Source organism: Sarcophilus harrisii, chromosome 1 (genome assembly GCF_902635505.1).
Source record: "Sarcophilus harrisii chromosome 1, mSarHar1.11, whole genome shotgun sequence".
Classification (NCBI taxonomy): domain Eukaryota; kingdom Metazoa; phylum Chordata; class Mammalia; order Dasyuromorphia; family Dasyuridae; genus Sarcophilus; species Sarcophilus harrisii.
In genome coordinates this window covers 333019257-333035669 of record NC_045426.1, presented here as the reverse complement: position 1 = coordinate 333035669, position 16413 = coordinate 333019257, and the positions used below count along the sequence as shown (strand labels likewise).

General features: G+C 35.3%; 1 protein-coding gene across 2 annotated transcripts in view; it reads left to right on the top strand.

Moving 5' to 3' along the window:
• ZDHHC4 (zinc finger DHHC-type palmitoyltransferase 4) overlaps positions 1 to 13833 on the top strand; it is a 42249-nt gene extending 28416 nt beyond the window's left edge. For both annotated transcript variants that reach the window (XM_031945568.1, XM_012543923.3), the window contains exons 4-7: positions 1483 to 1661; positions 4489 to 4614; positions 7252 to 7496; positions 12999 to 13833. In XM_031945568.1, the coding sequence (XP_031801428.1) occupies positions 1483 to 1661; positions 4489 to 4614; positions 7252 to 7496; positions 12999 to 13280 (832 nt within the window). In that variant the 3' untranslated portion in view covers positions 13281 to 13833. The remainder of the gene's footprint in view (positions 1 to 1482; positions 1662 to 4488; positions 4615 to 7251; positions 7497 to 12998) is intronic.
• Positions 13834 to 16413: the final 2580 nt, after the last annotated feature.

Here is a 16413-nt window from a genome sequence, read left to right as displayed (position 1 = left end):
TGTAGGTATTCTTTGAACATGTTAAGTGCTTACTAACATCTTGTAGAACATGGGTTCTTAAGCCTGGTTTATACAAATATTTTGATTATATTTCAGTATAAATGGCTTCTTTTGTAATCCCATGTATTTTATTTCATACATTTAAAAACATCCTGGGGGGAAAAAACAATCTGAGAAGGGTTCCATAGGCTTCACCATATTGCCAGAGAGATCCATGATGTCCCAAAAGGTTAAGAATTTCTTTGTAGAACATTTTTAGTAATGTTTCTGGAATTACTTTAGGAAACTATATTTTAAAGGTATTGTGCAGGACTCGTATAGGAACCTTCACTTTAAAAGTAGTTTTTCAATATCTAATGGTGGATATTTACTAGCATCTCTGAAAATACAGTGTAAGTTTTGAAGAATTTTGTTTAAATTATAAGAAAACAATGTATAGGACATAGGTAAATATTGTGGAAAATAAATACTCTCTTTTACTATTGTGATACTAGCCAAAATGATTCACTGTTACTTAGACTGAGAAGTCTGATTTCATTCACATTTTGGTATTGTCTTTCTGGTATGTACACTTTCTGTGTTTAAACTGAGATGTTCCTCAGTTTATGAAATTGGTTTCTGAAAAATTGGATGTAAGTGAAATTTTGTTAAGTTTGCCTCTTATTGAATGAAGTCATTTTGTGAAGTCATCTAGCCTTTCCAGTTTTGAGTTTCCTAATATATAAAAAGTTTAGAAAAGATGATCTCTTTTAGTTCTAATATTGTATCATATACATAAAATACAGAATTCAGAAGTCATGTTACTCCATCCCCTCAAGAACTGAGATTGAAGGGAAAAGGCCTTTGTCTGTAGCTGCCTATGGTGGAAGCAAAATAGGAGTTCAAATCCAGGCCTTCTGACTCCAAATTCAGCATACTGTACTTTTCTACCTTTCTACCTAAACATATTGCTGGAGCTTGAGAAACAAAAGAAATCTGATTTTGGGCTATAATATCCAGAAGGGCTTTTTCCATTTCTAAAATTCTGTGATTCCATTACTTATTCAGTCTTTCTTAGACATCTGAATTTTTATATGCCTGATAATTAAAAAAAAAACAAAAAACTGAAGATTCTTATTTTATACAACAAAAATCTTTTCAAATGTGAGGATTTTCAGTCATGGGGGTCACAACAGTGTAATAAATCTATTGCCTTGATATTTCTAGTTTTGAAAATTTGTGGTAATTTCTGTGTTAGGGGAAATATTCACTTGTATATTTAAAAATAGAGTAATTCAGTGAACTTTAGTGATCATAAAGTTACCAAAAGGTTTGAGTTAGAGAGAATCTAAGAGATCATGTAGTCTAGTACCCTTATTTTACAAGATAAGTTAAAGAAAGCATTTGGATTCTTCTTTAAATAATGGAATATCTTCAGCACAGTCTGAGTTAACATTTAGAAAACCTGATGCAATGAGACTTGTACTTATTTTTTTTTTTCAGAAACTACGTATTCATCATCTTGCACTTGGCCTTAGAAGGGGCTGTTTACAGTGAATACGCATGGGAGATATTTCACTACTGTCTAGAACTGGAGTTTTCACTGTATCATCTTCTTCTGCCCTATCTATTATTGATTATAAACCTGTTTTTTTTCATTTTGAGTTGTATGACCAATCCTGGTAAGTTGAAAATCTTGAAGTTAGCAATATAACAAGGAACCTAAATAATTAAGACAAAGGACAAAGTAATCAACCCCTTTCTTAGAAAGCATACTTTTACCATAAAGTATATATAAGAATATGTATATGCAAACCATTCAGAAATCAATAAAGGATCAGAAAAGTCAAAATGAAGGTATACGAAATAGAATTTTTAGGAACTAAATAGATGTTCCAGGGTTAGGAATTCTAGAATTAAGTATTATGAAGAAACCTCTGTACAGTTTTATTTAAAATTTGTTCTGTTCTAGGCAGCTATGTATTTCATTGAAAACAATCTTGGATTTGGAGTTGGCAAGATCTGAATTCAAATCTAAATGTAGATGCTTACAGCTATGTGACCATGGGCAAGTCACTTAACCTATTTGTCACTTAACTTTTCCTATCTATAAATCAGAAATAATAGTCATAGTATGCATCTCTTGGAGTTGTTGTGAAGATAAAGTGAGATATCTGTAAGTCACTTTTCAAATTTTAAAGCACTTAAATGCTAGTTATTAGTATTATTACTATTGAAATGTTCATGAGATCTATAATCAAAAGTGTAGTTAAGTTTATAGAGAACAGAGGTTACTTGTTTAAAGTATGCAGTCTCCAGTTTTTTATTGCACTTCAAAAACCAGGGCAGCTGAGTGGTATATTTCACCAGTTTTTTACCCCATGCTAAACAGCATGGAGGAGCAAAACTTCTGAGCTTCTCTTTGTTCACTTGGCCTCTTCTTCTACCATTTCAGAACAATTAGTCTTGAAAATGGGGAGATAGTGTGAAATAAAGTTAGACCTCCTTCAGAGACTTAGGATGACTATGGTGGTTTTTGTTCTTGAATGGCTTTTTCTGTATTTCTTTGTATCCTTTTGCAAAGGCTATTCTGCAAGCTGCCCAAAATCATGAGCTTGGAAAATATAAACTATAGTCAGCAGTAGCTATGCTTTTGAAAGGTTTTCCACTAAAACTTAGCTCAGTGTACCGTTGACATTTTTTAGACTTTAATTTTCCATTTTTAGTATTCTGATAAATCTTGAAAGTATTCTTCCCCCCCAAAACTAAGTTGTAGTACTAAGTAAGAAGTACTTAATTCCTGAGGGAATTATCCATGTACAAACAATAAATGTAATTTATCTTCTGAGTGTTCATGGTAAATATAATATATGATTTAAATCTGTTCACCCATTCTGAGAGTGCTTTAATACCACTTGTCACTAATAATGTTCACTCCTAAACTTTGACTTGTCTTTTTCTGGGCTGCCTTTTTTTTTGTTGTACATAGGTGCATATACTTTGGGGAATTAAAAACTCTACCTAACAGTGTCTCATATATATCAGGACTTCATCATTACAACTTCCCAAACAGTGGGACAAAAAGCAGGCAGAAAGGCTTGCTTCTTCCTGGCCCTAGAAACCACTCTCCTCAAACTTCCTAAAATCAATACTTATTTACTTAGGCTAAACACAAAATCTACTTTAAGAGTAGATCCTTACACAGTCATATTCACTCCTTACTATTCTACATCTTCTTTGCAAATGCACTCAGCAGCTACTGCATATTTCCTTCTCTTTCTTTCTCTCTCTTTCACTCCCATTTCCCATAATCAACATTCAGGAGTCAGATCCCAAGTCATTGTAGCAAATAAGTTATCTTTTTTTGGTTATTATTGTTATTTTAAAAAAGTAATTGTTTTCTGCTTATACGTGTATATTAACTTTTTAAATACACATTTCTTTATGAATCATGTTGGGAGAGAGAAATTAGAACAAAAGGGAAAAACCATAAGAGGAAAAAAAAAACCAAAAATGAACATAACATGTATTGATTTACATTCAATCTCTGCAGTTCTCTTTCTGGATGCAGATGGGATTGCTTTGCATCACTGAACTGCTGAGAAGAACTAAATCTTTCATAGTTGATCATCCCACAATCTTGCTATTCCTGTGAACAATGTATTTTGAATCTGCTTGTTTTACTCAGCATCAGTTCTTGTAAATCTTTCCAGACCATTCTAAAGTCAGGCAAATGACAATTATCAAGAAAAAATGTTTTCTCCCTGAAAGTGTTAATTAATACCTCATCTTCCTTGCATAGCTATATCTTGGTAGTTAGTTAGGGGCTTTATCCTTTATTATTCTTCTCTCATTCCTGTGGCTCCCTAGGCTCAGAGAAAGAATTCTGTGCAATAAAAGTATATTTTTATAATGTCTAAACAGCATTTCATTTTTATTAATGATCTATCTCTTCATATTCTATACATGTTAGAAAGTACCTCAGCCATCTGATCAGTTATTTTCCAATTTTTACCCTTTCCTTCTTTCACTACTTGAGCTTCTTTTGCTTTCATCCTTTTTAAAATTTCCTTTGAACTTTGTCAGCTGCTTTGGTCAGGGTTTATTGCTGCTCCCTTTCCTTGACCTCCATGCAACTGCTTAGGAGATAATGGATCTCTCTCTCTCTTTTTTTTTTTTTTTTTTTTTGAAGGTCTTGAAGCAGTGCCTCAATGAGACCTTTCAAAGCCTTGCTGATTTTCACTGGTTTTCTGATTTCTTTGCCCTCTTTTGTTTTTGTTTCATATCACTCCAAGCTCTTTGAAAACAGTGATTATGTTTCATGCATATTTTAAGTTCTATATAATATCTGCCATACTACTGTTGACCATAGCAAAACACTCGATTCCCCATTTTAGAACATTCAAGAATCATTTTTCCATGTGCCCCTGGCTTCCCAAAGTAATGCTTTTTGTAGCTTTGCTGACTTCTTGTGTATAAGGAATGGAAATTATTGCTTTTGTTTTACAGGGATAATAACAAAATCAAATGAAGCATCATTTCTTCAAGTTTATGAATATGATGAAGTGATCTTCTTGAAAAACATGAATTGTCCTACCTGCAACTTGAGGAAACCTGCCAGGTCAAAGCACTGTAGTAAGTGTTTCTTAGTATGATTAAACTTCCCCTACTTTCCCTTCTTCCCTCTCTCCCTTTCCTTCTCCCCCCCCCCCCAACTCCATTCAAAATTTTCAAAGGAATCACTATATTGCTATTTTTGCTTAAAAGGAAAAAATTTTGGATCCTGGGAAACATTGAAGTAGGGCTGAGAAACCTTTTAGCCCTTGCATTACTTTCATTTGGATTACAAGATGATATTACTTTGACCACGCTTGCTACATACAACTTAGTGAATAATATCTCTTCTTAACCTGCATGGCTATGTCAGGAATAAACTTCCTTAGAGGAATAAACTCTGTTTATTCAGGGCAACAATTTATTTCTGATTAGATTGTATACTTTTAGCCTTACTAGGGCCCAGATAGAATTTTTAAAATGCAGACAGCATATGTATATGTGTTGCATTTTTGGAACTCTCTATGTAGACAGAGTGGGTATTTCTCATCTCAGATAAATTTGCTGGCTTCAAAGTTTTGTAATTCCAGTTTAGCAAAAAAGCAATAAATGTTTCTAGAGTTCTCTAACAGAAGAGCAAAGTGCTAAATAGTCTTTTGAAAGGTTTTTATATACTATGTAAACATAAGAAGAGGAGAAATTTGCGTATTGTAAACTGAGAGAACAATGAAAAAAGAATAGGGAACTATCTGGATTTGGAGTCTTGAATAGGCAGGCTAGGATTCAATATCCAGAATTTCATACCTGTCTGGAGGCTAGAAGCACAATCCAAATTCATAGGAACCTTGCCCATGGCAGGGAGAATAATCAAGAAGGGAAATCAAAAATAGTTTTTCACAAACCTAGCATAGTCATGTAGACCCATAGAGCCTAAGCAAAGACTTTTTGCCTTGATTTTTAAGTATCCTTAAAGAGCAATGAAAAAAGCAACATAGTAGAGTACTTAGAAAGACTTCTTCAGAGTCAGGAAGATCTGGCTTTAAATTCTGTTTCTGACATAAACTAGCTATGAGATCCTGAGTAAATCTGTCAGTCAGCAAACATTTATTAAGTAAGTGCAATGTCCCAGGCACTGTGCTAAATACCAAGGATAGAAATAAAGCCTCCCTCCCTCCCTCCAAACAGAGCATACAAAACAAAAACCTATAGCCTTTCCACTGTCAAGGAAAATACATTCTGATTGGGTAATCAGATGGCAAATATTTAGCTACAAACAAAGTTATTTACAAGATATGAAGGTAATCTGGAAGTGGAAAACAGTAAACAATAGGTAGGGGTGGAGGAATCAGGAGGGACCAGGGAAGGTTGCTTCCCGAAGGTGGGATTTGAGAAGTACTGAAGAAAGCCAGGGAACTGGATTGGGGGAGGGAGCAGAATATTCCAGCAAAATTGGAGTCTTCTGTTTGAGGAACGGCAAATAGTTTAGTGCTGTAGGACCAGAATCTAGAAATTAGCAAGTGTTAAGCACTTGCTGTGTGCCAGACCAAGCATAAGGTGGTAAGTAAGGTGTAAAAAAGCTGGGAAGGTAGAGAGGAAACAGGGCCAGGATATGAAACTCTCAGGGTACCAAAGAGTTTGCATGTTATCCTGAAGGTAATATCAAGAACCATTGGAAAAACACACACACACACACACACACACACACACACACACACAGAACCATTGGAAAGGGGGTAAGGAGAGGGAGGAAATATGGGGATGACCTGGTCAAATCACTTAATGTCGGGGACAGCTAGGTGGCGCAGTGGATTGAGCGCCAGCCCTGAAGTCAGGAGGACCTGAGTTCAAATTTGCCCTCAGAAACTTTACACTTCCTAGCTGCGTGACTCTGGGCAAGTCACTTAACCCCAATTGTCTCAGCTAAAACCAAAAAAAAAAAATCACTCAATGTCAGTGCTCCGCAGGGAACTCCCCAAGACTAGAGCTGCTTTGAAGGTCTGGATCTGCATTGGTCAGGAAAGGTTTTCTTCAGGAACTCCTCAGGAAGGTGAAGTCATAGGTTCAGACTTTATTTTAAAAAAAAAAAGGAGGAGGAAGAAGAGGAGGAGGAAGAGGAAGAAGACAATGAAGACAAAGACGACCGCAATATGGTATTGGAAGTCAGGAGAGCCAAGAACTGGCCATGAGTTTGATATTGCTAACTCTTCATACCAGTCACTGCTTTCTGGGCCTCAGTTCCTTATATGTGAAAATGAGAAGGTTGGTTTGGTTGATCTTTAAGAAACTTTGTAATTCACATTCCAGTTTTTAGAACCAGTGCCTTAGGAATAGAAGATTTGTGTTCGTCCTCAGATGAGTCAGAGCCCAGGGTGTACTTAACATAATAGATTTAGAGCCAAAAAGGACTTTAGACAATCATTTTACAGGAATTTGAGTCCCAGATCACACAGCAAATGGAGCAAGAATGTGAGCCCTCTGACTCCAATCCTCACCATTGTATTATGTTGCCTGTACGTGTCTGTGGATGCCTCACTTCTTCCAAGCCACTTCGTTATTCTGAAACCTAGTAGTAATTTGTGTAATGATATCACAATCCACTTGCAACTTCAGAAATAATTTTGATGAAAAAAAAAAAAGAATAGATACAATTTTAATTGAAAAAATTTAAAGACACATAAAACATTGCTTATTCCTGTTTTTTCTGTGTTTGTGATATAGGTATATGCAATAGATGTGTGCATCGTTTTGATCATCACTGTATTTGGGTAAACAACTGCATTGGTGCCTTAAATGCAAGATACTTTTTAATCTACCTCTTGACATTGACTGCAATGGCTGCAGACATCGCCATCATAACTGCAGCATTTCTAACGCGTTTGGTGCTCCTATCCGGTATGACAATGGGAACATATTTTGATGACCATGGAAATGAACAACCCGTTGATATTGCCTTTCTTATACAGGTAACCATGCTTCAGTTTGCAAGTTCTTTACTTGGATTTGTTGTTTAATAGGAATAATTTTTCCTCCCATTAAACATGAAATTCTTTTTTGTCACCCTTAAATTCAACAGATTATTTATAAGCATTTGTTAAGGACCTACTCCTATAAAAAACACTGTACTGCATACCAGGAATACAAAGATAGAACATGATACTGTTTCTACTTTTGAGAAATTTATAATCAAATAGAATGACCAGAAGCATATGCACAGAAATACTGTACAAGGTAGTGTGTGATGATAGTAAAGGTGAACTCTAAAATGTTGTAAGAATTTTCAGGTCAGGGTAGTAGGGATAAATGAGAGAGGTGTTCACTGAGGTAACATCTAACCTGATTCTTAAAGAAGAAGGATATTAATGTCCAGAGGAGAAGTACCTGACACAAGTACCTACTGGTAGTTCAGTTTGGCTGATACTTGGGGTATATGAAAAGTAGTATGAAATTAAGCTGGAAAGTTAAGTAATTGAATAAGGAATTTATATTTTATGCTTTAGGAAAAGAGAGGGGCATTGAAAATTTTTTAGACAGGTGAAAAGACTTTTATTAGAAAAATCAATCCTGTAAAATGTGTGAAGGATGCATTGGAGGAAAGAAAAAGTTGGAAGTGAAGAAATCAATGAATAAATTGTTAGAATATTTCAAAGAAAAAAGAATTGGGACCTGGATAAGGGTAGTGACACTTTGAGTGGAGATAAAGAGAGTAGATGAAGACAGTATTGTAAAGGCAGATTTGACAGGAGTTGATTATAGTAAGATTGGATGAGGATGAGGGAAAAGGGAAATCCAGAAATGACTCTAAGGTTTTCAGCCTGTTTGGAAAGATGCTATTACCATCTACCACAACAACAGAGGTGAAAGGAGGGATAGATTTGGGAACATATGTAAATTCAGATAGAAACCTGTTAAGTTTGAGATGTTAGATAACCAAACTAAGATATACAGAAAGCAATCGGAAATGTGGGATGCAAGCTTAGGGGAAAATTTTGTATATAGATTTGTGGCTCATATGTATAGTGGTGATAATTGAAGCTATCAGAGTGAATGAAATCAGGAGGAACATATAGACAGAAAAGATGAGGCCTGCGATAAACCTTTAGGGAGACACTCCCCTTTTCAGTGATTGAGAAGAAAGGTAAAACAGTTAAGGGAGATAAAGAAAGGATCAAAAGACTAGCAGCACAGGAATGAGGAGAGTGTGGTGTCATGAAAGCTGCAGGATGAGGATGAGAGAATACTTGGGAGGTGATCAGTAATAGCAGATGCTTAAAAATGTCAAAGAAGATGATGTCTGAGAAAAGGCCCTTAGATCTGGCGATTAAAAAGTCAAGGGCCACCTTGAAGATGTCTAACGATATCTTGAAGATATTATTAGATTGGTAGAAGCTGAAAGCCTAATTGTCAGAGATTATATAATAAATGAGGAGGTAAGGAAACAGGCAACAACAATAGACTCATTTTTCTTTTTTAATTTTTAAAAATTTATAATTAAGGGGCAGCTAGGTGGCACAGTGGATAGAGCACCAGGCCTGAAGTCAGGAGGACCTGAGTTCAAATCTTACCTCAGATACTTAACACTTCCTAGCTGTGTGACTCTGGACAAGTCACTTAACCCCAATTGCCTCAGCAAAAAAAAATAAAATTATAATTTAAAACTTTCCATATACAATTTCCATATTTCCATATACAAGGCCAGAAGAAGAGATCTGGCTTGTTTTATCAAGTTGGTGAGATTTTTTTTGTTTTGTTTTTAATTTTATTCCTTATCTTTAATTTTCAGAATTTCTTTTTAGCTGAGATTTAGTTGAGTTTCGCATAGCCAATTCATTAATTTGTTCTTTTTCTCTTTTGTTGACTAAAATTTTAAAAGATATAAAATTTCTCCCAAGAATTACTTTAGCTGCATCCTGTGAAATTCATAATAAGTATTTAACTTAATTGTTAATATATTGTCACATCTTTTTTTGATGAAATATTCTCGTTTCTATGTATTCAAGAAATCTACCAGTTCTTTGGAATTATGTTATTTAGTCTGCAATTAGTTTTTAATTTTTTCCCTCAAAGACGTTTTGTTGAATGTAATTTTTATTGCATTGTGATGTATTTAGTGTTTCTCTGCATATATTTGGTCAGTATCAAACTTAATTAAGTTTAAATCCTGTCTCTGACAAATACAGGCTCTGCAGTCTTGGACAAGTTATTTAACCTGTCAGTGATTGGTATAGACAAAAAGTGTTTCCTTACCTAAAAGGCTCCTAAAAAAAAAAGTCATAGATCCAGTCCTTACCCCTATTCAGTTGAGTGTAACAGTACTGTCATTGGGAGGCAATATGGCATGATAGAGATAGAACCAGCTTCAGAACCAGGAGATCCTGATTGAAATCCTGTGTGACTTTGGGCCTGTCACTGCATCCTCTCAGGATTGTAGGGAACTCTGGGTCTGTGACCTGTACTGAGGGAAGGTATTTACTCACCATGGAGTTCTCTAATCTGTAGTCTTGCCTGGGCATCTTTCTGAATTCCCTTCTACTCACTTCTATGCATTTTTTAATGTTTCATTGATTTTTTTCCCCTTCTTCTCTTTTCTTTTCTTTTTTTGGGGGAGCATCATTGTTACCAACCCTGAGCTCAATTTCCCAGTTTTACCCCCTCTCCTAAAAAGCCTTTCTTTATAACACATAATTTGTATTGTGAAATAGCAAATATGTATTGTATTAGGACAGAAACACATATTTCATTCTTCACCAGACTCTTGTCACTCTTAGAGTTAACTGGTGGTACAATGGATACTTTTGGATGGATATGATGGAGAGACAAAGGATAGAGAGAGTTAGGCCTGGAGTCTAGAAGACATGAATTCACCCACGCTTGCATACTTGTTAGCTTGGGCAAATCCCCCCTTAGTTTTGCCTCTGCTTTCTTATCTGTAAAATGGGAATAATTATAGCATCTACCTCTCAGGGTAGTTGTGAGAATCAGATAAGATAATTATAAGATGCCTGGCATATAGCAGGTAATATAGAAATATTATTGGAGTTGTTGTCGTTGTCGTCATCATCATCATCATCATCATCTTTCTGCCAAAAGGTGGGAAGCATGCTTCATCATCAGTCTTCTGGGCTTGGCTGATCAGTGCATTTATCAAAATTCTTAAATCTTTCAAAGTTGTTTTACTTCACAATGTTTTTGTTAATAGTTCTAATTCTGCTTGCTGCCCTCTGCTTCATTTCAAACAAATGCCTCTAGAGTTTCCTGAATCCATACTTTCATCTTTTCTTACAGCACTAAAATACTCCATTGTATTTGGTGTTTGGTCATTTCAATCGCGTCTGACTCTCTGTGAACCCATATGGTTTTTGTTTTTTTTTTTTAGCAAAGATACTGGAGTGGCTTGTCATTTTCTTCAGCTCATTTTACAGATGAGGAAACTGAGGCAAACAGAGAGAAGTGAGTTGCTCAGGGTCACACAACTAGTGAGTTTCTGAAATTGGATTTAAACTCAGGTCTTTCTGATTCTAGGTCCACCACTCTGTCCACTATGTCATTTCTTTATACTTTATTCTATTACCATACTATAATTTGTTCAATTACTCTGCAATTGATGTACATCCATTTTGTTTTCTCTCAGTTATATCCATTTGCTATTATATCTAGTGGTATCATTGTATAAAAACCAGTTTGCATAGATGACTTAGAGAGTATGCTTCCAAATTTCTTTTCATAATGTCTATACCACTTCAGATCTGTATCAAACAGCGCATCAATGTGCCTGCTGTTCCCGAACCCCACCCACATTTTTCATTTTTTATTATCCTCTGTAACCTTGCCTAATTTCTTTTGGCTGTTTTTGTAGTCTTAATGGAAAATGTAAAAATCTAACCTGGAAAGAAAGAGCATCTCTAGCTGTCATTGTCATATTTGGTTTGTTCTTTCCCTCAGCTTTATTTCCTGGAGTGGGACTCTTATGCCAGAGTCACCTCTGTCTCCTGCTACACTTTAAGGGGACTGGGCCTCTTTGATTTTGCTCTGTGTCATCTGGGTTCCTAAGTGGACCTTTACTTCCTGCAGTTAGTTATCCCGCTTTGATCTTTGGGGTTAATAACACTGGATCTTCAGATCCCCTCCATGGCATATCAGGAACAAAATGATAGGGCACCTGAGACTCCCTGATACTGGGGGTATCCTGCGGTGTGAATGACTTATGCTTTGTGTGCTGCCATTGTTACTTCCAAGGTTTCTGTTGTAGGTTTCTAACAACTATGGGGATTTCTTACCACTTTGGGGCTTTCTGATTGTAGGGGTCTGCTCTTGTTCCCTCTTGTTCTGACCTGGCTCTCCATGAGCTGAGAGGCTACCAACTTGTTTACCTTTGCTGATAGTCCCTTTTTCCGTTTCATTTTTGAATGACTTTTTTGTGTAGTTCTGGAATGAAAGAAGTCACTTACTCTAGTTTTTCATTGGATGTCTTGGTCCAGGGTAATTTTTAGGTTTTTGCTAGACTGTGAAGTGAGTGTATACCTCTATGCAGGCTCAGTCGTGGCCTGAAGTCTTAAGCCATCTATACATCTTCCCACCTGGATTTTTCCACTTAGGTTCTTTGATGTACTCTTTCAGTGATTAAAGCTAGGTAGCAATTGAGGCAAAGGATCTCCTCTTTCACCTACTCAAAAAAATTTAAATAATTAAATATGAGAGAATACCCTCAGGATTTCTGGCCAAAGCAGAACTGATATTGTCTGAGTCAATCCCGACCCAAACAATGACCACAGGGCTTGAATCAAATTGAGACCTGTTGAAGGCCTTAACTTAAAAAGGTCAAGGTCTCCCACTGCACCCAGAGCCATTTCCATTCACCCTAATCTATTTCTTGCCACTGGGCCCAGATGGCTCTGGAGGAGAAAGTGAGCCAGATGAACTTGCACTGCCCTTCCTCACTTTAGTCCAACTTACTTGCATGGCATAACCTCACTTCTCTGATGTCATGGTCCTCTTTGAGAAGAAAGGACAACAATTTGTGATGCAATTCTTTCTCTGCTTCACTAGCCTAGGCAATCTAAATTCTGCTTGCAGTGTGGTGTCATTTAGGCATATCTTTTAGTCACTTATTTTCCATCATTTACAATTTATAGAAAACTGTGTAAGATAAGTGTAGAGCTTGGTGCGACCTGGACTGAACTTGGAATTAGTGGATTTTAATTCTATTTTCTTTGTGTCTTTGGTGGGGCATTAAACTTCTTTGAACTTCATTTTCCTTACCTAGAAGAAAGAACTCTATATATATCTCTCACAGATCATGAGAAAAATGCTTTTATAAACTGGGAAATGCTATCTATGTATTATACATTAATGAGGAAGTTAATTAAATAGATAACATAGATGTTCATAGAAAATACCAAGATTAAATTGTATTGTATTGTGGATGTTTTCACTAAAATAACAGGTTTGCACCTTTTCTTCCCTTGCAGTATCTGTTTTTGACCTTTCCAAGAATTGTCTTCATGCTTGGATTTGTTATTGTACTTTGTCTCTTACTTGGTGGTTACGTGTGCTTCACTCTCTACCTGGCAGTTACCAACCAGACCTCCAATGAGTGGTACAAATCCAGTAGAGCCAAGTGTCATCGATGCCATAATTCAGACCCTGTTAAAGAAAAACCCAGTGCCTATAGGAACATTTATGCCAAGAGTGCTTGGACCAACTTGCAAGAAATTTTTAATCCAGTTACATACTATGAAAAAAAGAAATAACAATGAAGAAAGTGTTACTGAATTTTAAAATACAAATTTATTTATAAAATTAAAAGTACAAGTTCTTTTTCCTCCTCTAACACACACTTTCTTATTGTCTTCAGTATGTTTATTAAAAAAGTTCTCAAGGGCTAGAAAAACACTCCATCTGTTAAATATCACTTGTTTTCTGAAAAATGGAAATTATAATATACTACCTACCTCACAGGGTTGTTGTGAGGAATGCACTTTGTAAATCTTAAAATACTATAGAAATATGAGATATTGTCATTTGTTAGTATTGTTGAATCCTGGCTACTTGTCAAGTCTTGAATATCCCACACTCTTTCAAAAGTGCCCTTAGCTTGCAAGTCCACCTACTTCAGGGTCCTATCACTCTTCCTTAGACTTTTATAACATCCTTCATAACAGACTCCAGCCTGAAATCTTTTCTCCACACAGAATTTGACCAGTTCTAAAAAGGGGACTATTATACTTTTAATATTTCTCCTTCCAATTTGATTAAGTTTTCCTTTAAATATTTAGATGCTATGCTGTTTGGTATACATATATTGAGCATTTATATTGATTTATTGATGATACCTTTAAGCATAATTTAATTTTCTTTATCTTTTTATCATGTCAATATTACTATATCTTTTTCTGAAATCATAATATCTACTGCTTATTTTTTCAGGTCACTTGAAACATAGCAGATTTTATTCCAGTCCTTAACTTTAACTCTATGTGGATCATTATGTTTTAAGTATGTTTCTCATAAAATTATATGAGAATTTTTTTTAATTAAAGCTTTTTATTTACAAAATATATGCACGGGTTATTTTTCAACATTGACTCTTACAAACCCTTCTGTTCCAAATTATCCCTTCCAGGGGCAGCTAGGTGGTACAGTGGATAGAGCACCAGTCCTGAAGTCAGGAGGACATGAGTTCAAATCTGGTCTCAGACACTTAATACTTCCCAGCTGTGTGACCCTGGGCAAGTCACTTAACCCCAATTGCCTCAACAAAAAAAAAAAAGAGAAAAAAAGCCAAATTATCCCTTCCTTCTCCCTCCCCAGAGGCCAGATAGTCCAATACATGTTAAATATGTTAAAATATGTTAAATCCAATATATGTATACATTATTTATACAGTTATTTTGCTGCACAAGAAAAACCAGATCAAAGAGGAGGAAAAAACTGGGAAAAAACAAAATGCAAGCCAACAATAGACAAAGTGAGAATGCTATGTTGTGTTCCATACTCAGTTTCCACAGTCCTCTCTTTGGGTGTAGATGGTTCTACACCCAATTCATTGGTGAACAATTGAAATTGGTTTGAATTATCTCATTATTGAAAAGAGCCAAGTCCATCAGAATTGATTGTTGTATAGCCTTCTTGTTGCCATGTACAATGATCTCCTGGTTCTGCTCATTTCACTTAGCATCAAGTCATGTAAGTCTCTCCAGGCCTTCCTGAAATCATCCTGCTGGTCATTTCTTACAGAATAATAATATTCCATAGCATTCATTCACCATAATTTATTCAGCCATTCTCCAACTGATGGGCATCCATTCATTTTCCAGTTTCTTGGTATTACAAAAGGGCTGCCACAAACATTTTTGCACATGTGGGTCCCTTTCCCTCCTTTAAGATCTCTTTGGGAGAATATATGTTTCAAATAAAAGGCACATACCTGGCCATATCAATTTCTCCTGTTCACATACCTTAAGAGGTTCCTGTTAATCTCTCTGATAAAGTACACAAAGGTTTCAGCTTGGTATTTATTGTCGTTTACTATCTGACTCTAGTCTATCTCATATTAGTTACCTTCATTCATTTGACATTCCTCCACACTAACCTGCTCAATCTTTCTTAAACTTTACGTTCCATCTCCTTCCTCATACTGTGAACAGGTAATTTCCTGCTGCCTGGAGTGCATTTCCTCTTAGGAGTCTTCTACTTCTTAGGATTCCTTCAATCTGTGTGACACCTCTAAGAGGAAGCCATTCTTTTTTTTTTTTTTTTTTTGTAGATTTTTTTTTTTTATTATTATAGCTTTTTATTTACAAGATATATGCACAGGTAATTTTTCAGCATTGACAGTTGCAAATCCTTTTGTTCCAACTTTTTCCCTCCTTCCCCTCACCTCTTCCCCTAGATGGCAGGTTGACCAATACATGTTAAATATGTTAAAGTATAAGTTAAATACAATATATGTATACATATCCAAACAGTTAATAAGCTGTATAAAAAGAGTCAGACTTTGAGAGGAAGCCATTCTTGATAGTCCTTGTTATTATTCTCTTTTCCTTCCTGAATTATCTTACATTTACTCATCTGTTTACTTATGTATTTTACATCTCCTTAGATGTGTACATATTGTATCCCTTCAATAGAATATCAGAATGACCAAATGGAAAAATGTGAAGGGGAAGATTAAAAGAAAAACATGGGCATTAAAAACCTAGAATATGTGTACACCAAACAGCATAGCATCTAAATATTTAAAGGAAAAGTTAATCAAATTGGAAGGAGAAATATTAAAAGTATAATAGTGGGGGACCTCAATATTCCCCTTTTTAGAACTAGTCAAATTAAACAAAAGAAAGAATTAAGCACTTTAATAGAACTTTTTATAAAAAAGAATAAATCTCTGGAGATTATCTAATGGGAATATAAAGGAATTTACATAAATTGACCAGTTATTAAAACACTTATAGAAAAGAAGAAACATTAAATACATCATTTACTCATTGGCAAATTGAACCATTTTAATAAAAATTGTAATTCTACCTAAGTTAATATACTTATTCAGTCTCTTATCAATCATAGTACCAAAGAATTATTTTTTAAAGCTAGAAAAAAATAATAATGAACTTCATCTGGAGGAATGAAAGTTTAAGAATTTCAAGGAAATTAATGAAAAAAGTGAGGTTAAAAATCTATAAGTATCAGATCTGAAGATATGTTACAAAGCAGTAATCAAAAACAATTTGATACTGGCTAAAAATATAGAGTTTGAACAGTTGAATAGAATACATTTACAACACAGAGAAGCAAATGACCACAGTAGCATATTGTTAAATAAACCCAAATACCTCAATTACTGGAATGATGTCTCACTAGTTTGGGGGTGGGGAATAGAAAGCA